This window comes from Cyanistes caeruleus, chromosome 2, assembly GCF_971803275.1.
Source record: "Cyanistes caeruleus chromosome 2, bCyaCae1.hap1.1, whole genome shotgun sequence".
NCBI lineage: Eukaryota > Metazoa > Chordata > Aves > Passeriformes > Paridae > Cyanistes > Cyanistes caeruleus.
The window spans coordinates 18,816,906-18,836,985 of NC_141702.1; the positions used below are offsets into that span (position 1 = coordinate 18,816,906).

The 20,080-nt window shown below is 35.7% G+C and overlaps 1 protein-coding gene across 18 annotated transcripts in view; it reads left to right on the forward strand.

Moving 5' to 3' along the window:
- Positions 1-20,080, forward strand: part of MYT1L (myelin transcription factor 1 like) — a 333,945-nt gene that overhangs the window by 263,829 nt on the left and 50,036 nt on the right. For 8 of the 18 annotated variants that reach the window (XM_086875946.1, XM_023922548.2, XM_023922544.2 and 5 more), the window contains exons 11-15: positions 1,529-1,740; positions 7,135-7,382; positions 9,663-9,899; positions 11,585-11,706; positions 12,630-12,698. In XM_086875946.1, coding sequence (XP_086732072.1) covers positions 1,529-1,740; positions 7,135-7,382; positions 9,663-9,899; positions 11,585-11,706; positions 12,630-12,698 — 888 coding nt within the window. Of the gene's footprint in view, positions 1-1,528; positions 1,741-7,134; positions 7,383-9,662; positions 9,900-11,584; positions 11,707-12,068; positions 12,132-12,629; positions 12,699-20,080 lie in introns of all 18 variants that reach the window. The other 10 variants (XM_086875945.1, XM_023922543.2, XM_023922541.2 and 7 more) reach the window with 3 other exon arrangements.

A 20,080-nucleotide genomic window follows, 5' to 3' on the forward strand; every position in this document is an offset into this window, starting at 1 on the left:
TCCATCTCAACTGCATTTGAAAGTTCTTACTTAAAAAGAAATCAAATTCGTAGGACTTCTATTCCACTGAAATTTTGGATTTGCATCATATGTTCAGGATCTGAATTGCAGGCTTTTGGCTAAATGTAGATTATCTTGAAACAGGATCAAACTATTATTCATATCATCTCATTGTATAAATAATCCACTGTATTTTGTGAGGAAGAAGTGTCTAAAGGAATGAGCATACATAAATCAAATGGAATAGTATTACTAATATGATTTTTTGGATGATCATTACATAAATATCCTGAATAAATTCTATGAAAATAAATTCATTCAGAAAAACATGATATTATATTCCAAAACTATTTCTTGCTATTGATCACATTTCACTTTGTTAGTCAGCATGATGACACCTCTGATCACAACTGAATTTATGTTCCTGTGATTGTTCCTTCCATTTCCTCTGGTTATAAATGCAGTAAGAAAAAAAAGAAGAAAAAAGAAGAAAAATAAAAAAATGCTATATGCTTCTTGATGCTAGCAGAAGCACCTCAGGTGTGCTGTTCATCATCCTCACCTCCTGCTAAATTCAGCAGGTAGACATGTAGCATTGTGTAGCAGCTGCTTCCAACAACCTAGTCATAATACTTTCTTATATAGATAGGGTTTGCAGGATCTGACCTTGGTTTGCCTGCTCTGAGCTGATGAATTCTGTGTCCACTTGCAGAAGATGGTGTGACAGTGGAGTTCACTGCAACGTTCTTTCACTGAGATTTCAGAAGTTTCTCAAATAACTGGATAACATCAATCAGGGCTTCTTCTGACTGTCCTCCCTCATCCTAAATGAAAGAGATATTTAACTGAAACAGGTTTTTTTGTATTCATTCTCAGGACCTTCCTTGAGGTGTGCATCTGTGTTTCAGGAACTGCAGCTCCTGCCAGAACCTTGCATTTAAGGATGAGCAGGACCTGCAAGGCAGCAGCTCAGAGTCAGCAGAGCTTCTGAGACTCTTCTCAAGATGAACATGGATTTGTATATTGAAGGATGAAACAGTAATAGTTACTTTTGAAAGCACAGAGGAAAACAGCATACAACTCTGTTGGAAGAAATTTGGAGGAAACTCCATATATTAGGTGGAGTGTCCAGATCTACTTTTTTCTTTTTGATATTTAAAGAATTTTTCCAAACTTCTGTCAGTCTGCTTGCCCCTCTTTAATTCACCTCCCAAAAGAAAAAATGTTTGCTATGTGATGCAATTACATGGAGAAAGGGAAACCCTGAAGTATTTTAAAACAGAATTTTAAAATACTTTTAGCAGCAGGATACATTTAGCAGTATTAGAATTAATTTTGTCTAGGCTTTGTTCAAGGAAATAAATATTGTTTGTCTGCTGAAAACAACCAAACTAAGGAAATGCAGTAATATATTGCTGTCTCTTGAGTAAAAGAAATAACTAAGATTTTCTAATCTGAACTATAAATTATGCACAAACATAGTAAACTGAACTGCATCTAACAAACTGTACATATCTTTAATTTCTAGGCCCATGTGCTTTGTTAAGCAATTGGAGATCCCTCAGTATGGCTACAGAAACAATGTCCCCACCACCACACCCCGCTCCAACTTGGCCAAGGAACTAGAGAAATACTCTAAGACTTCGTTTGAATATAACAGTTATGACAACCATGCCTATGGCAAGAGAGCCATAGCTCCCAAGGTGCAATCCAGGGATATATCCCCCAAAGGATATGATGGTAGGAGGTGCACACTCTTATACATGAGAGACAAGTTTGCAGTTAATCATGTTGTTGTATATGTAAACATCATACAAATAAGACATGTTTTCATGTTCATACAGTATTATGAGGAATGCTATCATATGTAAGTTATTTTAAAGGCCTTTTTAAAAAAGTGTTGTTTTATACGGTGCTTGCTTCAGGATTGTTGCACTGTTAAAAGACATCTCCAGCTATTAATCTCCTGGGATGTTTGAGATGGCAATAAAAGCTGAGTAATAGAGATAATCCTTATGTTACTGTCTGGGAGACCTGGCCTCAAGGGTCACATTAGGATTCTTGCCTCTGTGCAGCAGTTCAGGTAACCCAGAAAGATAACATACTTGCTTTGTGGGGATATGGAAATAGAAAACCTGGGCCTCTTTGTGCTCCAGAAAACATTGCTACATACTCAAAGAGGCATTTTTGGTTATTTTGTCCTCACAAACACACTGGTTGAATTCTCTGGAAAACCTAACATACTTAGCATGTTTAGAAGGCTGATGCTAGCTTCAGTTCAGGAGAAGACAATGGATGGGATAAGTCAGGCAAGAGGTTTTCTATTAGGGGAGAAAAATGAGCTATAGGAGAAAGAAGGATTGTAGGTTTCGAAGACATCAGGAAGTTTTCAGAGCAGTACATTTATATATGCATATATATGTGTGTGTATATATATATATATATATATGCATGCATATATATATAAAACTAATCCACATCTTTTTTTTTTGTCTTTTTTTTTTTTTTTTAACACTAGCGGTTTATTTTTTGGTTAAAATACTTAATATTAATCAGTGACTACTATAAGAAATTTCAGGCAGGTATCAGATTTTTTGTTTATGAAGACAGAAAGGAACATACTATACATAAGTATTTATGCTATTGCCTGAACACAGACTGACATTTAAAAGCAAAGTGAAGAAAGAGAAAATCACTACAGCTCTTGCCTTCATATGTCTGATGTTTTGGATATTTTCCTTTCTCACAGAATTAACAGACATATTCTTGCACTATAGCAGAAAGGAAGAGGGTTGTGAAAAGAATCCCATTTTTAGTAAAAGAGCTTTTTATGTCCCTCATACCTTCATCTTATTTGTCTGTATCTAAATAAGGGCTTGAACAGCATTAAAAGTAAATCATTAACTGTAACTGTGGTTAGAAGGTAATGAGTATACATTAGCGTAAGGTAAATTAGGTATTAAATATTGTATATATATTCTGTCTACTCTTGCAGAAAGGAAAGCATCACAATACTGGTGGGGTTTCTGTGAAAAAGCTTATTTTCAGATCAAATTACTGATGCATAAGCAACTGATACATGCTTTTTTCATTTAAGACCCCTTTTTCAATAAGTAATAACAAACTTTACTTTTTCTCCCAAACCACCAGAATTTGAAAATGCATGTAACATTAAGCACAAATTTACAGTGGCCTTAAATAATAAAAGGCTATGTTGATACAGGTCACTGTCTTTACACACACTCATCTTCCTTTGACATAAATAGGGTTTTTTCCTGGCTATAGGACAGGGACGAGGTGGCTTCAGTGCTCAGTAGTGTGAGTCAGAGGGGACTGAGAAACTCTGCATACACATGATTCCTGCTGGTATAGCAAGTGTTATTGTAAATAACTGAATATGAAGGAGATTTCAGGAAGAGACTCTTCACTTAAAAAAGTCACTTCAAAAAACTTCACAGTATTTTTAGGTGGTTTTATATTTGTATATAAAAAGAATTAATTATTGCTACTAAAGACTTCATGGAGGTCCAGAGAGCACAGCTATTATGTATGTCAGAAAAGCATGTTATGTAAAAGCAGATTCAGTTCTGAAAAGTCATCCTGAAAAACCCAAGTGCATCTAAGGTTTTGGGGGAAATGTGCAGGTAAACAGTGCTTTAGTTCTGACTATATGAGAGAAGTAGTCTTAAGGATGTGAAAAATCAGTAGTTTTACATCTCAATTATTTTTTAATTGTCAGCTAGTATGGTATTTTCATCATCAGAGAAAGGGATTATATCTTCAGTAAGTGTACAGCTGGGAGTGACATGAACATAATTAGCTCCTTTGAATTGTTTCCTTGATATTTTTTATAGTATGGTTTACTAAAAAACAAACAGAAGATGTATACTTTGGGTAGGGTGTTCTAATAATTCTTGAGAAATTTTTTACTTTTGAGCTTGTTTTTCCTTTGAAACCAGTTGCATAGCGTGTTGGATGATGGGCTTATGGTATAGGACACAGCAGGCAGTGGTGATGGCAGCACTTTCAGTTGCTTAGGTGATGGCAGGAATTGTTGTCATCCCACCAACAGGCCTGGATAATTCTGTCAAAACACTGAATAAATGTTATGACTGGGATTGATCTGGCCATATCCAGAGTTTTATAATGTTAGCACTGACAGCTGAGTTCAGCACTCCTTTCAAATTCAGAAAGGTAGGGTAGATGAAAAGGGTAGATACTTCTGTGATTCAGTTCATGTTTTCCTTAAGTGCCTATTTAAATCTGGTCAGGTTAATCATGGCCTGAAAGTTCCTATTTTTTTCCACTGCCTGTATAGGAAGCTTATAATGACTAGGTCAGACATCTGAAATTTGGTGAGATGAATCTTTTATTGTGGAAGTCAGAAAAAGTGTTTAAATCATAATTAATTTATTAAAACATTCAGAATTTAGACCATATTGGGGATGAAGGTGCCTGGGCAGAACTGAATTCCACTCCAAATACTTTCCTTTTTTCTTTTTCATGTTTGGGATCTCCCCCATTGTTAATTAGTAAGAGAAACCTTTAGACTTTGAGAGGTTCTTTGTAATCAGCCCCTGGGCATATCTGATGGAAGCCCAGTTTGAGTATGCAGCTGGTTAGACCTGTGCCTGTTTTTAAAGGGGGAAATGTTCTTCACATTTGGTTTCACTCTGGATTACAAAGCATAGGTGGACTGTAGGGTTTTGTAAACGTGGTGCCACAGGGGTGGGCATTGGACCAACTATCTAGTTTTGAAGCAATGCAGCTTTCCCTTCATTAGTGAACAGATTGATTTGATTAATTATAAATTGATGATCTTTGTTTCTCCTGAAAAGCTAATGTGAAATGAACAGTCTGGGTTATGTGAATCATCTTCAAATGTACAGCTACTGTAAAGTTTAGATAACAATGGCCATTTCTCTCTAAGTAAGTTTTGCTTAAATTATTGGTAATCTGAAAGCTAATAATTGTGTAGCATGCTTATAGCTCTTTACATCTTCAAAGTGTTTTGCAAGTGAATCACAACACGACTAAATTTTAGCAGCAAATTTCTGTTTATAGAGAAAATGAATTCAAGGGATAATGTAGTTTAACCAAGGCCACAGAGGAGTCCGTATCAGAGCCTGCATGAGTTTCTGATGGTTAGTCCTATGTATAAAAGCTACCTCTTTCCCTCCTTCTCTTTAGCACACATTCTCATATATATATATATCTATATAATTTCCCATGTAGTATGTCTCTTGTCTGTTTAAATGTGACCTGCTATTACAAGACTAACATTTTTTGAAAATGACAAAAATCTTATTTGTTCCTATGATTTTTGAAAGATACTTCTAATTTGGCTATTTCAGTGATACAGAGTGCTTGCTGTGTTAACATAGCACAGTAGAAACTGAATTATTCAATTATTTGCTTCCTTAAGTATAATAAAATTCTTGCGTGTCTTGGATACTGTAACAAAGTAACGATGGATAAATGCTGAATTTTTAATGACCACCACTGACTACTATATTAATAATGAAACTCCTGAGGAACAGTTCACAAATTTATTATTAGTGGATAGCCTGCTAGTGTAGTGCTACTATGTGTTCAAAACAAAAAAAATGTGATGAATGTTTAGCATTCACTTCACTTAAAAAAAAAATCACACCCTGTGCATTATGTGGCTTTCCTGAGAAAACTCCATCTGTTATGATTTAAGTGAAACACTATTTCCTTTGCAGTAAAAATAACGCCATGATTTTTTTCCAGTTTTTTAGAGAAAAGGAGGATGACATAAGCTCTAGCAGAGACATTTTGCTTTCAGATTCTTCTTTTGAACCCTGCCTGCCTACCAAAGCAGCCCATGGTTCACAAATGGGCTGTGCTCATGGGAGCAGATTATTATATGTAAGTCTGTTCAGACAAACACAGCTGAGGAGCCTGGCATTTAAATGGAGCCCATCACGGAAGAGCTCTGTCTAGGGCCTGACCTTTTTTGTATAGCTCTCTAATCAGCATGCTAGTTGGTTATTGTTACACTGTGCTATAAGGTATGATCTCCATAGTATACATTTCCATCTTAAGGGGAAGTAGTTGCTGGAATATGCATGGATGTATCCTCTGACCTTGACTTTTAGTTTTTCTGAAAATACATAAACTTCTACATTTTGGAGACGAGCTCACACTTTCTTGCATTTTTATAAACACTTTTAAAACAGCTCATCTGGGAAGAGGGTTGGGAAGATTAGTGGGCTAATAGGGCTGCTTTCCCTTACTGCAGTGCTGCCTTGTGTTTAGATAGGCTGGATGTGAGCACTGTCAGTGCTTTGCTCTTCTGTGACCGCCTGTGGCTTGTCAGTCAGTGCACAACTGGGCATCACTGCCCACAGGGGGAGCAGGGAGGGTTGGCTTTGGTCCTTTCTGGTTTTGTGAAGACTTGTAGGTGCTCAGGTTGTTTGAAGGAGGAGGGGGGATTTTTCACTTGTACCTGTTGCCATTTAAACAGCCGTTGCTTCTTGCCCTTGTGCAAGTCATGGTAAAACTAACACATGACAACCACCTTTTTTCTCCTATTGTGCTCTTCTCTTTGGGATGGCCAGTGCCATAATATTGCCTGTGGTGTAGGAGGAAATAAAGCTTTTAGGAAGCATAAGGTGCTTGAGAACATATGGGTGGTGCTTTGGCCCAGAGGCCACTTGATCTCCAGTAACTCTGGGGAGTTCTAGACCTTAAACTAATAGTTCCTCATGTAAATAGGAAAAGGTCCCATAGTGTTACATTGCCTGTCATTAATAAAAATGAATGAGCTGAGCAGATTGTACCTTTTGTCTGACTATATATGTTGGGTAAAAGCAGTGTTTCTGTGTTTTTATTGTTTTATAAATCCAGCCTGTTTGTCAGAACAATTCATGATCATGTCATGCAGATTTTTGCAGGAGGTTATTTCATATGATCTCACACATGTAGCATATATAACTCACAGACAGAAATCAAGAAATACAGCCATCATTCTTATTGCGGGCTTTTTTTTTTTTTTGGCATTGGTTACTGTTCCTCATTATAAATTTCACCTCCAGCAGTTTGTTTTCCTCTTCACTTATGCAGAATGCTCCTTCTTTTGAGTCATCCTTGTCATATTTCTTCCCACAGCTAAACGCTACTGTAAGAATTCAAGTCCAACCAGCAGCACAACAAGCAGTTATGCCCCTAGCAGCAGCAGCAATATGAGTTGTGGTGGAGGCAGCAGTGCCAGCAGTACCTGCAGCAAGAGCAGCTTTGACTATACTCATGACATGGAGGCAGCACACATGGCTGCTACTGCTATTCTGAATCTCTCCACCCGCTGCAGGGAGATGCCTCAGAACCTCTCCACTAAGCCTCAGGATCTCTGTGCAAGGGTAAAAATTAGTAAATCTGTTTGTTGATGAAGATTTCTCTTAACTGTACTTGCTCTGAGGCCCTGATTGAGAGAAAAGCTTAGTACATCTTGCCTTTTCTTTTTTTTTTTTTTAAACCTCAAAATTAACATAATCTGGGGGCTCTGCTGAAGCAGGGAGGAAAAAAAAAAGAAAGATACAAATTGCTCACAAGTATCACAGAAAATCATGATGGTTTTAAAAACTAATAATACAGATACCATGTAATCCTTTTTAAAATTTGTTTCTTGCTATAATTATAAAAGATGTTTGAATTACTCAAGTGGTATTAATTTCACTACAGTTTGGGTATTTTTTTTTTTTTTTTTTGCAAAATTCAATCTGGTTCATACATTTGGTGAAAGGATTAAGATTTAACTCTGCAATTTCATTTAAAAGTCACAAATGGGACCTGAGCTTGTAAGATTCAGTGCAGAGAAATCTGTGGTGCTGTGTGTTACAATTTCTTGCCTGTCTGTGATACCAGAGTTCTTAAGGCAATGCATAATGCATTTGAAATGAGCAAATCCCCCAGCACAGGTGAGTTAAAATGTGCATAACAGTCTTGCAGTGACTGATGTTCTGTATGTTCATAGAGCCTCAGTATATTATAGAATGGCCATACAGATACAAATAAAAGCTTTTGTCATTAGGCTTTCTGTATTAAGGAAAAAAAAGTGCACTATTTACATTTGTTAAAAATTAAGGAGATTTCATTTTTAACTTTAAAGTTTTGGCTCTGATAGCTGTTCAAAAATGACTATTTAACATGCACAAGCAAACAGTACAGTGCTGCCTACAGAAGACCACTAGATGGCTGAGCACACAGATGCAGTGCAGAGGAAACATTTTTATTGTGCTTGTAGAGAGATTTTGAGCTGGCAGACATGTTCTGTTCTTCTCCTATAGACAAAGGTTTGCTTTCCCTTATTGTGCAAACTGCCTCTTATTATGATCATTCATAACAAACTAAACCTGTAGCAGTAAGTATTTGTAATAATCATGCTCTAAGCCAGAATGAACTTTGTTTTCAAATGCTGCTTTTTTAATATTAATTTATTTAACAGTGTTCAAGAGGGAGATCTCTTTCTGCCATGTAAATAAATGCAGCTCTTCTCTATTCAGTATGATGGGAGAAGTTGAAATATAATGCTAAAAATCTTCTGTGTCTAAGCCAAAAAGGGCCTCTTTCCTAATGTGTCACTGTATTGTGGCTGAAGGAATGAGTCTGAGGAGATAAACAAATACTTTCTAAATTAAATTAGCTGGATAGCAGCAATTAGGTATAAGCTCTAACAAAAGGCAGTAATTCAGAAAGAGAGATTTGCATTCACAGTGGTTTCCTGCAGCTCTGTTGATACTCAAGAAGAGAGAAAGTCACCAGACATACAAGGAATCAGTCAGATTCACATTTGTTTTGAAATCAAATTTCTCATGGAACACTCCATTTTTGGAAAGATGAGGGATTCTCTATGGGCATTGTTATCTTATCTGTCCTTAGTTTTTAAATTGTGTACTCATTTTAAGATACCTTATTTCTCCTCATCTAATGTAATAGACAACCCTTGCTTGTGTCATCCTATTTTTCACAGTACCAGTTGTCACAGAAATTGGCACAAATTATCATCAAGATAGATAAATGAATTGTTAGTACGTGTTCATCTGCAGGGAAAGAGCTGTGAAACTTAAATGTGTTTCCTCATTGACAAATGGTGTCCAAAAGGACTTCTTTGGGTACCCTACCTCCCTGTTTAATTTTCTGAGATTATCTATTCAAGCATTGACTGCTAATGTAAAAGAAAAAAAAGAAACAAAGATTATTTGATGTTAGCTGGATCTTGTTTCTCTAATCAACCAGACAGATGCCAGGACTGAAAACAAGAATTATGCAGATGTTACATCACAGGTTACTTCACCTGCCACAGAATAAATCAAGAACATAAAGACAATGGCAAGAAAATATCTTTAGGACTTTCTCCTTTATATAGCAGGTTTTGCACCTATGTGCTGGGTAGCAGGAGGGGTACTGAAGGCTCTCCCCTTTCCCCCCAAACTTCAAATTAGCCATTCAGGAAGAAATCTACTTTAACAGCATTAATGTTGTGTAACAGCATCATGCTATGTGTAGGAGGGGGCTCAATGCTTACAATCTATACAGGAATGGAAAAGCATTTTATCATTCTGCTAGGCAATCAGATTGAAGAAGAGGTAGCAGTTTGCCAGTGTGAAGCTGAATTAACAATATTTTTCTTATTTTAACAGAATCCTGATATGGAAGTCGATGAAAATGGGACGTTGGATCTGAGCATGAACAAGCAGAGGCAGCGAGATGGTTGCTGCACCATTTTGACCCCACTGGAGCCAATGTCCCCACAACGACAAGCTGTGATGAACAACCGGTGTTACCAACTGAACGAGGGTGACTGCTGGGACTTGCCAGTGGACTACACTAAAATGAAGCCAAGTAGGATAGATGAAGATGATTCCAAAGAGATTAATGTATGTCTTTTTCATCTATATAGTTATTGTTGCAGTCTAATTTTGGTAATTCATTAATTTTCTGAAATTTGGAGGGAAATAGGAAGCAAAATTAGTATGTGACAAAACTGGTTTTCTACAAAAGGGACTTTTCTGCTGGTTAATCTCTAGGACTATATCATGCTGGCACACATCTGATCTGTGACTAAGTTCCATAAGACAACATTTGAACCATGAATGTGAATCATGTTTTCTAACAGCATCATCTTGTTAACAAATATTTTCTGCAGTAAAGATACTTTGCTATATCCAGATTATGTTACTCTGTATAAGAAGTTGACATAACCATGCAATACTGGGATAATCAGCTCTGAAGACAAGATATTCTCCTGAATTTGAAAACCATAAATGATGTGCTGAGTATTTGAAAGCATGTATTACTTAGAAATCAGTTTAAACAAAGCAGCAGAATATAATGTAAGCTTCCAACTATTTCACCTAATCTTCTTGATTACTTACATGCTCTTGATAGCTCTGTGTAAGGGCCTGTATTAATGAAATACTTTCTTTCAAGAACACAAAGACGGGATATAAGAAATCAGTGTTACTTTTCTGCTTATAATACCAAGGCAGCAGCAAAGCCCTTTAAACAGAAGAGGCAAATAAAGAAAATATGTCAGTGAATTTGTATTACTTTTCAAAACAGAATAGACAGGACACTGAAGACAAGGTTCAGTGCTGCTGCTTTTTTCTGTGAGGTTTTAACCCTTTCCCATTCTGCAGCTTAAAATCCTTCACTAAATTCAATTTAGTTGTTTGAGGACTTCTAGAGATTGATTTTTCTTGGTTTATAGACAAAAATTAAGCTAATCATTTATGTGTAGCACATCTCTTTCCAGTTTTAATTAAACCATAAAACTATTCTCAGTATCCTTTAAATATATAACAAAGTGGCATTTTCACTAGATACCCTGAATGCATTCTAGCTTTGGTGATACAGTTTTGCTATGAATTTCACTGAAGTTGGCAGGAAATCTGTCACTATCAAGGAAATGTGAGGTAAAGCAGGGTGTTTTTTCGCAGCAAGAACTCCCTGCTTCTACTATGTTGTTTATAGCACCATCTGCAGGAATCCCTGAATCCCTGCGTTCAGCCACTGCATTCCTGAAATAGATAGGTTTGAATTTCTGAACATCACTAAAGTTAATTACAAATTATATCATTCTGTCCTGCCAGACAGATCCATTGAGATTTGTCCCAGACTCAGTTTCTGTGTGCAGATGTTAAGATTGCTTCTCTTTCATCTTTGAGGTGTTCTAAATGCTGAAAAATGCTGTTTAAGATGTCTTTTTGATGCATAAGATACTGCATTTAGTCATCTTTTTTGCCTTTCCTCTGTTGTGCAGTGACTTTAGGGAAAAGACCTGAGTCTTTAGAGAAAAGAAATATGACATATATAGAAAAAGCTGGAGCTTTTCCTTTTTTATTTTTCTAGTTAAATAAATATTTCACTTATTGTGAAGTCTTCATCAAAATATTCAAATACTATTCAAAAATTTAGTATGTGAAAGAATATAAAATAATTATATTAACTTTCTCTGTCAGAATAGGATAAGGAGATTCCATCTGATGACTCTGCTTTGCACTGTTTTGTGTAAGTTGTGACCTTATCTGGCTGAAATTAATGTGTATATATTTGCCTGTAGCCGGAAGATTTGGATCCTTTCCAAGAGGCACTTGAAGAAAGAAGGTATCCTGGTGAAGTTACAATCCCAAGTCCTAAACCCAAATACCCTCAATGCAAAGAGAGCAAAAAGGATTTAATAACGTAAGCATAATGTGAGGTGAAATTATTTATCTCCTTTTAACTTTTTCTCTCTTTGTCTTTTTTTAAACCAACGAATACATATACGCCTTGCAGTATGAGCATGCAACATTTGCAGCATATAAATGTTTCAAACTGCCAGTTAAGTAAAGTGATAAGCTAACGTGTATTTGCTTGTTCTTAATGATGCTATATTGTATTGAGACGCCATTTTCATTTAAACCTGTTCATTTTGCAGCTTTTCGATTAGGATGCTTAAAACCCCTTGCAGTCATTGCAGCTAAACTGGAAACAATGAAACTTTTAAAAGTTTTTTTTTAAACATACTTACTATTTTGGCTGTTTTTGTTTTTGTTTGGTGGCAGATGTCCAACACCAGGGTGTGATGGGAGTGGTCATGTGACTGGTAATTACGCCTCACATAGAAGGTGTGACTTCATTTTTTTCATGGTGGATTCTGTCTTTTCAATTTATTGTTTTCAGCTTACCTCAACAATGCTGTCAAAGTAAAACGTTGAACTATGTGTTAACCCTTTGAGTAATATATGTTGATCTTAAAAGCATGCTAATTTGTGTGTTGTATAAACGTCTTTTATTTTTAAATAGATTACTAAAATTTCCAAAGTATTACTTAAGCATTTAAGTAGTTAACCCAGGAATCTCCAATATTTTTGTTATATTTTTCTAGTTCATAGAGAAACAAACAAACAAACAAGAACATTTACAGTATGTAATTTTGAAAGTAATATTGATAACTAAATATATTCAGAGGGTTAACTATATTACAGAATTCAATATTACAGCACTTGCCCCATCGCTTTTCTGCATTACAAACTTTTACTTTTTAATTTTTATGTTGTGTTTGTTTGGGAGTGTTCAGTTAATGAGAAGATTAACATACTTGTATGTCCTGCCATGTCTTACAGTTTATCTGGCTGTCCCTTGGCTGACAAAAGCATTCGGAGTATGCTGGCCACAAGCTCACAAGAACTCAAGTAAGATATAAAGAACAAATATTTTCTTTATAAATATTTATTTGACCTCAAACTGTGTAAAGTATCAGAAGTACCAGAAAATAGAAATGCTGTCTGGAGAGCTGCTGCAGAAGGGGCTGATCCTACTTGGAACATGGATTGAAGTCTCTAGAAATGCCATCCAGGGGGGCTCTGTACATAAGTCTGTTGATGTAGTTATGTCCTTTTGTGTGTCCATTAGGTGACAGGGATGACAGAACTTCTGGAATTACATCTTAAAATGTGAATTCCTATTTAATTTTTTTCTTAACTTTGAGTTGCTAGTTAGAACAGAAAATTCCCTAACAATTAGACTGATGAAACAATTCTGATTACATAAGCAGTAAAGCACTGCAGTTTCTCAGACACAGTTGGAGGGAAAGCAATTTGTTTTTCCCAAACACTTGCATAATTTTCCCCAGGTTCGTATCATTGCTACCAGCCTAATGCATTTTCTCATGTGACTATGTTTTTTAATGTTTACTTAGTTATCCCCAGCTTAAAATGAGTTCTTTACAATTCCTTTCAGTTCTTTGGAGTAACAATTTTGAACAAGAAACATTAGAGGATCCTGAGACTTAACTTTGCTCTGTCTTCCTGCACATATGCTCTACTGTAACTCTCTGTGTGGAAGAACTATAGCAATAGCATTTATTAGTGCTATGACAGGGCAGTGCTTCTGAGCTGGTAATTTGGTTAAGATGGAAAAAACGTTCACAAGAAATGAGGAAAATTCAGTAGGGAAAGTATGAATGGATATATTATGCTGTCATACTGCTTAGCAGTATTCTGTCTTTACATTTCTTGACTTCAGTACATACACTGATTAACAAAAAACAAACAGCTCTTGATGTAAATCGTGGGAAAAATAAGAAAGCAACCATGAGAAAACTGCCGGAGTAAGATTGGTCTCTAGTTTTACCTAATCTAGTAGTTAGAGGTAAACAATGCATACAAAATTTACATCTGATTTCCCACAAAGCAAAAAAAAAAAAAAAGCTTTAAAACTATTAGTTTAGGTTATGCTGATATATGCTGGCAGAACAATATATGTAATATGCAAAAGGGGATGTAAATGAGATCATGGAAAACATTTAAGTATAGGGAGAGAAAGACGTGCACCTCAGAGAAACTCAGATTAGACCTGGATTTTGGTTTGGGATGGGTCAAATGGTAGAAGTTTGAGGAAATATGAATGCAAAGCAAATAAGCAAAACACAGTCAAGACTCTTGAAGCAGCATGAATATTTTAAGCAAATATTTTGCTGCTTTATTCCTTTATAATGTTTCTACTTATCTTAGGAAGCTGTTTCTGAATTACTTCATCTCCTCTGCTTTTCTCAAACATCTGCATTCAAGGCTGCCTGGTAGAAATCAGGAAGAAAAAAATCCCAAAAAATCCAAAATTGAGATCCCACTTCTATGTCAGGCCATGTTCTCTACTTACTTCAAGTTCTTCCTAAGCAAAAAGCAAGATTAAGTTAAAGTAATATTTTTAAATTAATTTATAGTAATATTTTAGGTTTAAAATATATTATTTATTATTTATTAGCCTAAATTATTAATTTAGCAGTTAGCATTATACCAGTTGAACACATAAAACTGTTAAGTTTCAAAATGACAGAATTTTAAGCAGGCTTACTTAAGTCAGTTCTCTTTTGTATTTGCACTGTATGGCAATTTCTGATCATATATTTTTCCACAGGATAACAAAGTAAATCATTGCACAGGGCAGATAGTAATAATTGCATAAGCAACTAATTAATTTCTTCTCTTTTCCTTTATTATCCCATGTGAGACCCTATCTGTTATTCACTCGAGTTTTCTCAAACTACTCTCTGAAGATAGATCTATTGATTCACTCACACATTTTTCACTACCATCACATCTGAGTGTTTCCTAATTAATTGAGTTATAAAATATTTTTTTTCATCTGCATTTATACTCTGAAGTAAATAGGGTTGGTATTATCCTCATTTTAACCAAAAAAATTAGGTCTATAATTTTGATTGCTCAGTTGGATACTTTTAGGACTCAATTTGTCAGTTTATCACATTGTAGAGAACTGTACATGTTCAAACCCTTGAATTTGCTTGGAGTTATGGGAATTTAGCAGGTTTATGTAATGTAATTGACCCTTTGTGAAAAGGGATGAACTCTGCAGAAAAAGCAGGAGAGTCCAGTTCCAGAGCAGCCACACTGTCCTTTCTCCTATTCCAATACTCTAATTAGTCCCAGATTCCATTTGCTCCATTTATTTGGTCCTGTTTTTCTTCATCATTTTTTCTGCATTGTTCCCTGTCTCAAGCTCCCCTGTCTGATCAGCCCATCTCCTGCCTCCATCACATTTATATTTTTATTGTCCTCTGTCTCTACATCCTGTGAAGCTGGTACAGAGACAGAAATAAAGCATCTTAGCATTTTCCACATATATTTGAAAGCAGGGAAGTAGGAGTCCTGTGGATGGCAGCATCCTTTATACAGCTCTCATTTATGCTCTTGTTCTCTGCTTAAGATGTAAGAAGATGTGATCATGTAAATGTAATGTGCATGCACAAAGCAGCTAAACCAAAGCTACATAAGAGAATTTGATTTTGAAATTTTTGAACTGTGAAGAGTTTCATTTACATCTGTTATATTTCTGTGTGCGAGGTCTGGGAGTGTAATTACCTTGTTTCTAAAATGAGGAAGCAGAAGCTGAAAGCAAGCAGAAATTCCATGATAAGGGATACTACTGGCCATCTGTCAGGTCACCAGCCACCATGGGAAATTCTGGTGTCTGCTCTATGGCATGGGCTGCTGTCGTAGCCAACAGCAGCAGAAGCTTTAGTGATCTGCATGGACTGGCACCAGGAGGAGATGGGGAACATTGCTGGGATGTTTCACACATATTTGCTGACAGCAGAAGAGTAGTGAGAATCAGTAACCTTGGCTCCTACCCCAGGCTGTAGAGGGAAATGTATACACATTTCTTACCTATAACCCAGGCTGAGATCCCTTCTGTCCCTACCAATCTGTACTGTTCTCATCTCTTCTTCATCTTTTATTCCTTGTTCAGTTTTTCAGTGGAGTTTTTTCCATTCTTCCATAAAGATTTCAACCTTTGTAAAATTCTTGGCAAATACTTGTTTAATGTATAGGGTGCAGGGAAAAATTGATAGCGTAGTAGTAGAACTGATAGTGCAGCATTCAGCAGCAGGAATTACATTTATGGACTGCATAATTTGGAAGGATTTCGTATTTTATGGCTTTACCATGTATCAAATATCACACATCTGCTGGTAAAGCCTTCATATCACATTTTTCTGATGCATCTCTTTGGGTGTTTTTTACAGCACATACTGATAGTGTGTAATGTAGCTTCCTAATGAATTTTGCTAACACACTGAATTTTTTTTGTATCCCAACTAAAATATAAAATAGCAGACATTTCAAATAATATTCATTAATAATATCAGTCATATAATATTCACAATCAAAATAATATAAGTATCCTAAAAGGTTAGACGAGTATTTCTTTTGCTTCACAGCCATGCTTACTGTATTGCCTTTTGGAAATTGTGGCTCCAAGATTCCATTACTCACATTTCCTGCCTCTCAGAATTATCATGTTGCAACTTTCAATTAAGTTGTTCCAGGGTCAGTATAATTATTCCTTAACACCCATTCTTCTCATTTGTTAAGGGTTCTTGCTCAGGTTTACCATGCAGATTGCACAATTTTTCATTTTCACCCAAAGCTCTAACAGAAAAGTGAGAGCCTTTGTGCATAGTTTGTCAGCAGATTAAAGCTGTTACAGCCTGGTCAGTGATCTCCAAGTAACTGAACAATATCTTCTGCTTTAGTTCTCAGTTATTTATGCTGGGAGAAAAACAAAACCAAACCAAACCAAACCAAAACAAAACAAAACAAAACAAAACCACAAAAAAACACCCCCAAAAAAAAAAACCAAGAAAAAATGGTTTGACAGCTTTAAAGCTGTTCCAGTATTAAGATTTTGGTTATAGTACTTCAGAAAAGCAACTAATTTTTAAAGGAGCTAGAAACACTATACTGATGAGTAAAGTTAACTATGATGGGAAAGCTGTTAACAACCCATTCAGTGACAGCTACCAATATTAAAGTATTCATTCATCAAATTAAATGTGATGTGATCTTACTAAAGGGCTTTTACTTAAAATTTTTCTTTATTTCTTCCTTATCATAGTAGGTTTTTCTAACAGTTACAATTACTTCTAAACTGTAATACCATTGTGGAATTATAAATACTGTTAAAAACATTTTGAAGCACTTTAAATCTTATTCAAAACAAATTTTAAAAAAACCAACTCAATAATCCAAAGCTAAAATTAGTTATGGTTTTAAAAGGACACAATTTGTTCATAAATAGATCAATACCAGGTAAAACACAGCTTGCTGACTGTGATAATTTCTACTCGGTGTCCTGTGAATGTGGGAATCTGAGAGCTCAGGTACCAGAGACTCCCAGAAAGTGACAAACTTATTTCTACTTAATGCTACTTTGATATCTTTGATAAAGATAATCACAGTTTTCCAAAGAGATATACATATATATACACACATGTACATACATACCTTATGTATATAGATTATTATATTATGTATATAAGCTAAGTGTTAGCTTGGTCTGCTGTGGACCTAAATGTCCCATCCTCAACATCTACCCTTGTTGTCTTGGGTCAATTTTCTGCCAGAAAATCCCATTATTGTTTACTCTGAAGAATCTGATCCTCTGGAAGATTTACAGTTCAACCAGATGCCTACAAGTTTGGATACTTCCTGATACTGTTGTAGTGTACCCAGTTCTTCAGTCCCAAAGCATCTGTGTGGATTTTCTTGTTTTCTGTGATGGATGTTTTTGGTACTTCCTATGGAGGGAGGAATGCAGTCTCCTTTCCCTAACTACAATGAAACCTGAGAACTTTTCCCACATCTCTTAACTCAAAGGAGCTCAGTCTATTTTTGCATGTTCTCCCCAACAGAGTCAGAATTTCTCCATCTTTTTTTCCATGTCATTCTGCCACAATGATTTCCATATTCTTGATGATCTTCTACTCTTTCTCTTAACTTCCTTTCGCTCATCTGCCTGTTCCCAGAGGTGTCATCCTGGCAGTGTTCAAATAGAAAAGTGAACTTCTCTGAAGCTCTCCCTGATAGCCATGATTCTTCTTGAAAAACAGCTCCATGCAATACAGTGTTTTTGTGATAGAAAAGATATCCTTACTTCATAATTCTAGAGAAACTCTTCTATATTAATATATTATCTATTATTTATTTATACTGATGTGATTTTACTGCAATTTGCTCAGCAAGTACTGGGAAGAAGACAGCCTCACAGAAATTGAGAAGCTTCTGTTGTTTTTATTCTGATGAATATATAGAATATATTCATGAATATATAGAATAAATATACTGGGAAAGAGTCGTATTTTCCTCCTTGCTGTAGTCATCTGGTAAAAAAAAAGTCCTTCTCCAAGTATAAATTTAAAATGCAGAGACAAAAATTATTAGGATATATTGGTAAAACACCACAGAAACATGTCCCTCTTTAGATAGGTAACCACATTATTCTTGGACATTGTGCAGTGCCTATACTATTTTAAACCTTGATAGCTCTCCCTATAAACAGTCACTTTATGTACTCAAATCAGTTATTTCTGCAGAATTCTGTTTACCTGCTGGAGTGAATTCTCCACCTACATCCTGTATTTTCCACTTGAGGTGTTTCTGATGTTCAGTTCCTGGATGTGCATTTGTTGTTTCATCTGCAAAGAAGTACTACCCCTTTCCTTTCCTTGCCTTCCCTTTCCCATCTTCCCCTTCCCTTTTCCAGTTGAGATAACATCTATCCTCCTATAAGGATGCAGCAAGACTGAGACCCATTATATAGTTTTCACTCACTTTTATCCTAGAAAATTACTCTTTGTTGCAAGAGCAGTAACCATTTCCATTCCTATTATCACCTTTTTACTCCTGTTGTTTATGTCTTTTTTTTTTTTCTACATGGGAACTTAATAGAAGTTGTCATTACAGTTTTTCTTGAATACTAAGGTTGTTGAGCCTAGTAAGTAATCTTGTGTTAAGCTGAAATACTCTTTTGATGCTAATTTTGTATCCTTTGAATCTGCAGACACTTTTTGAAATTCCTTGATGCTTTAGCTAACTTTTGTATAGGAAATGTAATTGCAAGGACCAGATGTGATGTATGTAGAGAAATGCTAAAAAGTGCTTAAGTGAGCCATTTGTAAATTATAGTGTTTTATTAATTTATCTGCAATGTTGTGGTAAAAAAAATCCTGAACAAACTGTAGTTTTTGATGTGTTCTTAAATTGCAAGTTAGTGTGCTAGTCTAATTTAAATGATTAAAAACAAAACCAAGGAACATAGATCCCTAATTATTAGTTCACCTATAAGGAATAATCTTTCCCATTTTGCTCAACAATCCTTGGGCCAAGTGAAATTAGGAATCTTATGTGGTTTCAGTGGGTTTTTTTTGCATTTTTGTTTCCTGTATTTATTGCAGATTTCCACTTGGATACCTTATCTTTGATGGCAGCATGCATGCCTGGCCAGAACAGAACACCTTGGGCTCTGTTCCTGCACTTCTCAATACTCAAATGGGCACTGTAGGTTATACCTAGCATTTCCAACCTCATGTTGTGTGGTGTTATGATAATGTCCTTTGTATAGAAACCCATCATCTGCAGCAACCTCATCTCTGTAGTCGCAATAAGTTTTACATATGGAAGTGGCTGGGCTTTTTTCTCTGTTAGAATAACTCATTCAGACTCTGGTAAGGTTGAGTCATTCCATTTTTCTCACTTAAGTTTGTCAACTTTTGTCTCTGAAATGGAAAACACTTGAGTTTTGTTTACATAAGACCCTTCATCATTGTTTTCATTTCTCAGAGGTAGTCTTAAAAGCATGTACTCTGAAAAGCTCCTTAAAAGCCATCTGCATATCAGTATCTCTGATGCTGTGAAATGTTCCATGCAGGCATGAAATTGTTTGCATGAAACACCTTGCAGAATCAGGGCCTTAGTAAGTTGTCATTACTATTAAATACTCTGAAATGAGAGGCTTCCTTTGCATAGTGGTATCTACAACAGCCAAACAGTTCATCGCCTGTTTCTTTGTGTACTTAATTATTCAAAAAAAAAAGATAACAGTAGCTTGTATTTTTTTACTGTTTGGATTTGAATCAGTATTTAAAACCATTTACCACTCAGTTATTACCAAAATAGTCTCAATTCAGATGAACAGTCACTGAATTAGAGTAATTTTTTCAAAGCAACCTGTACAACTTAAAGACCTTAAACTTCATTTTTAGAAGGAACGTAAG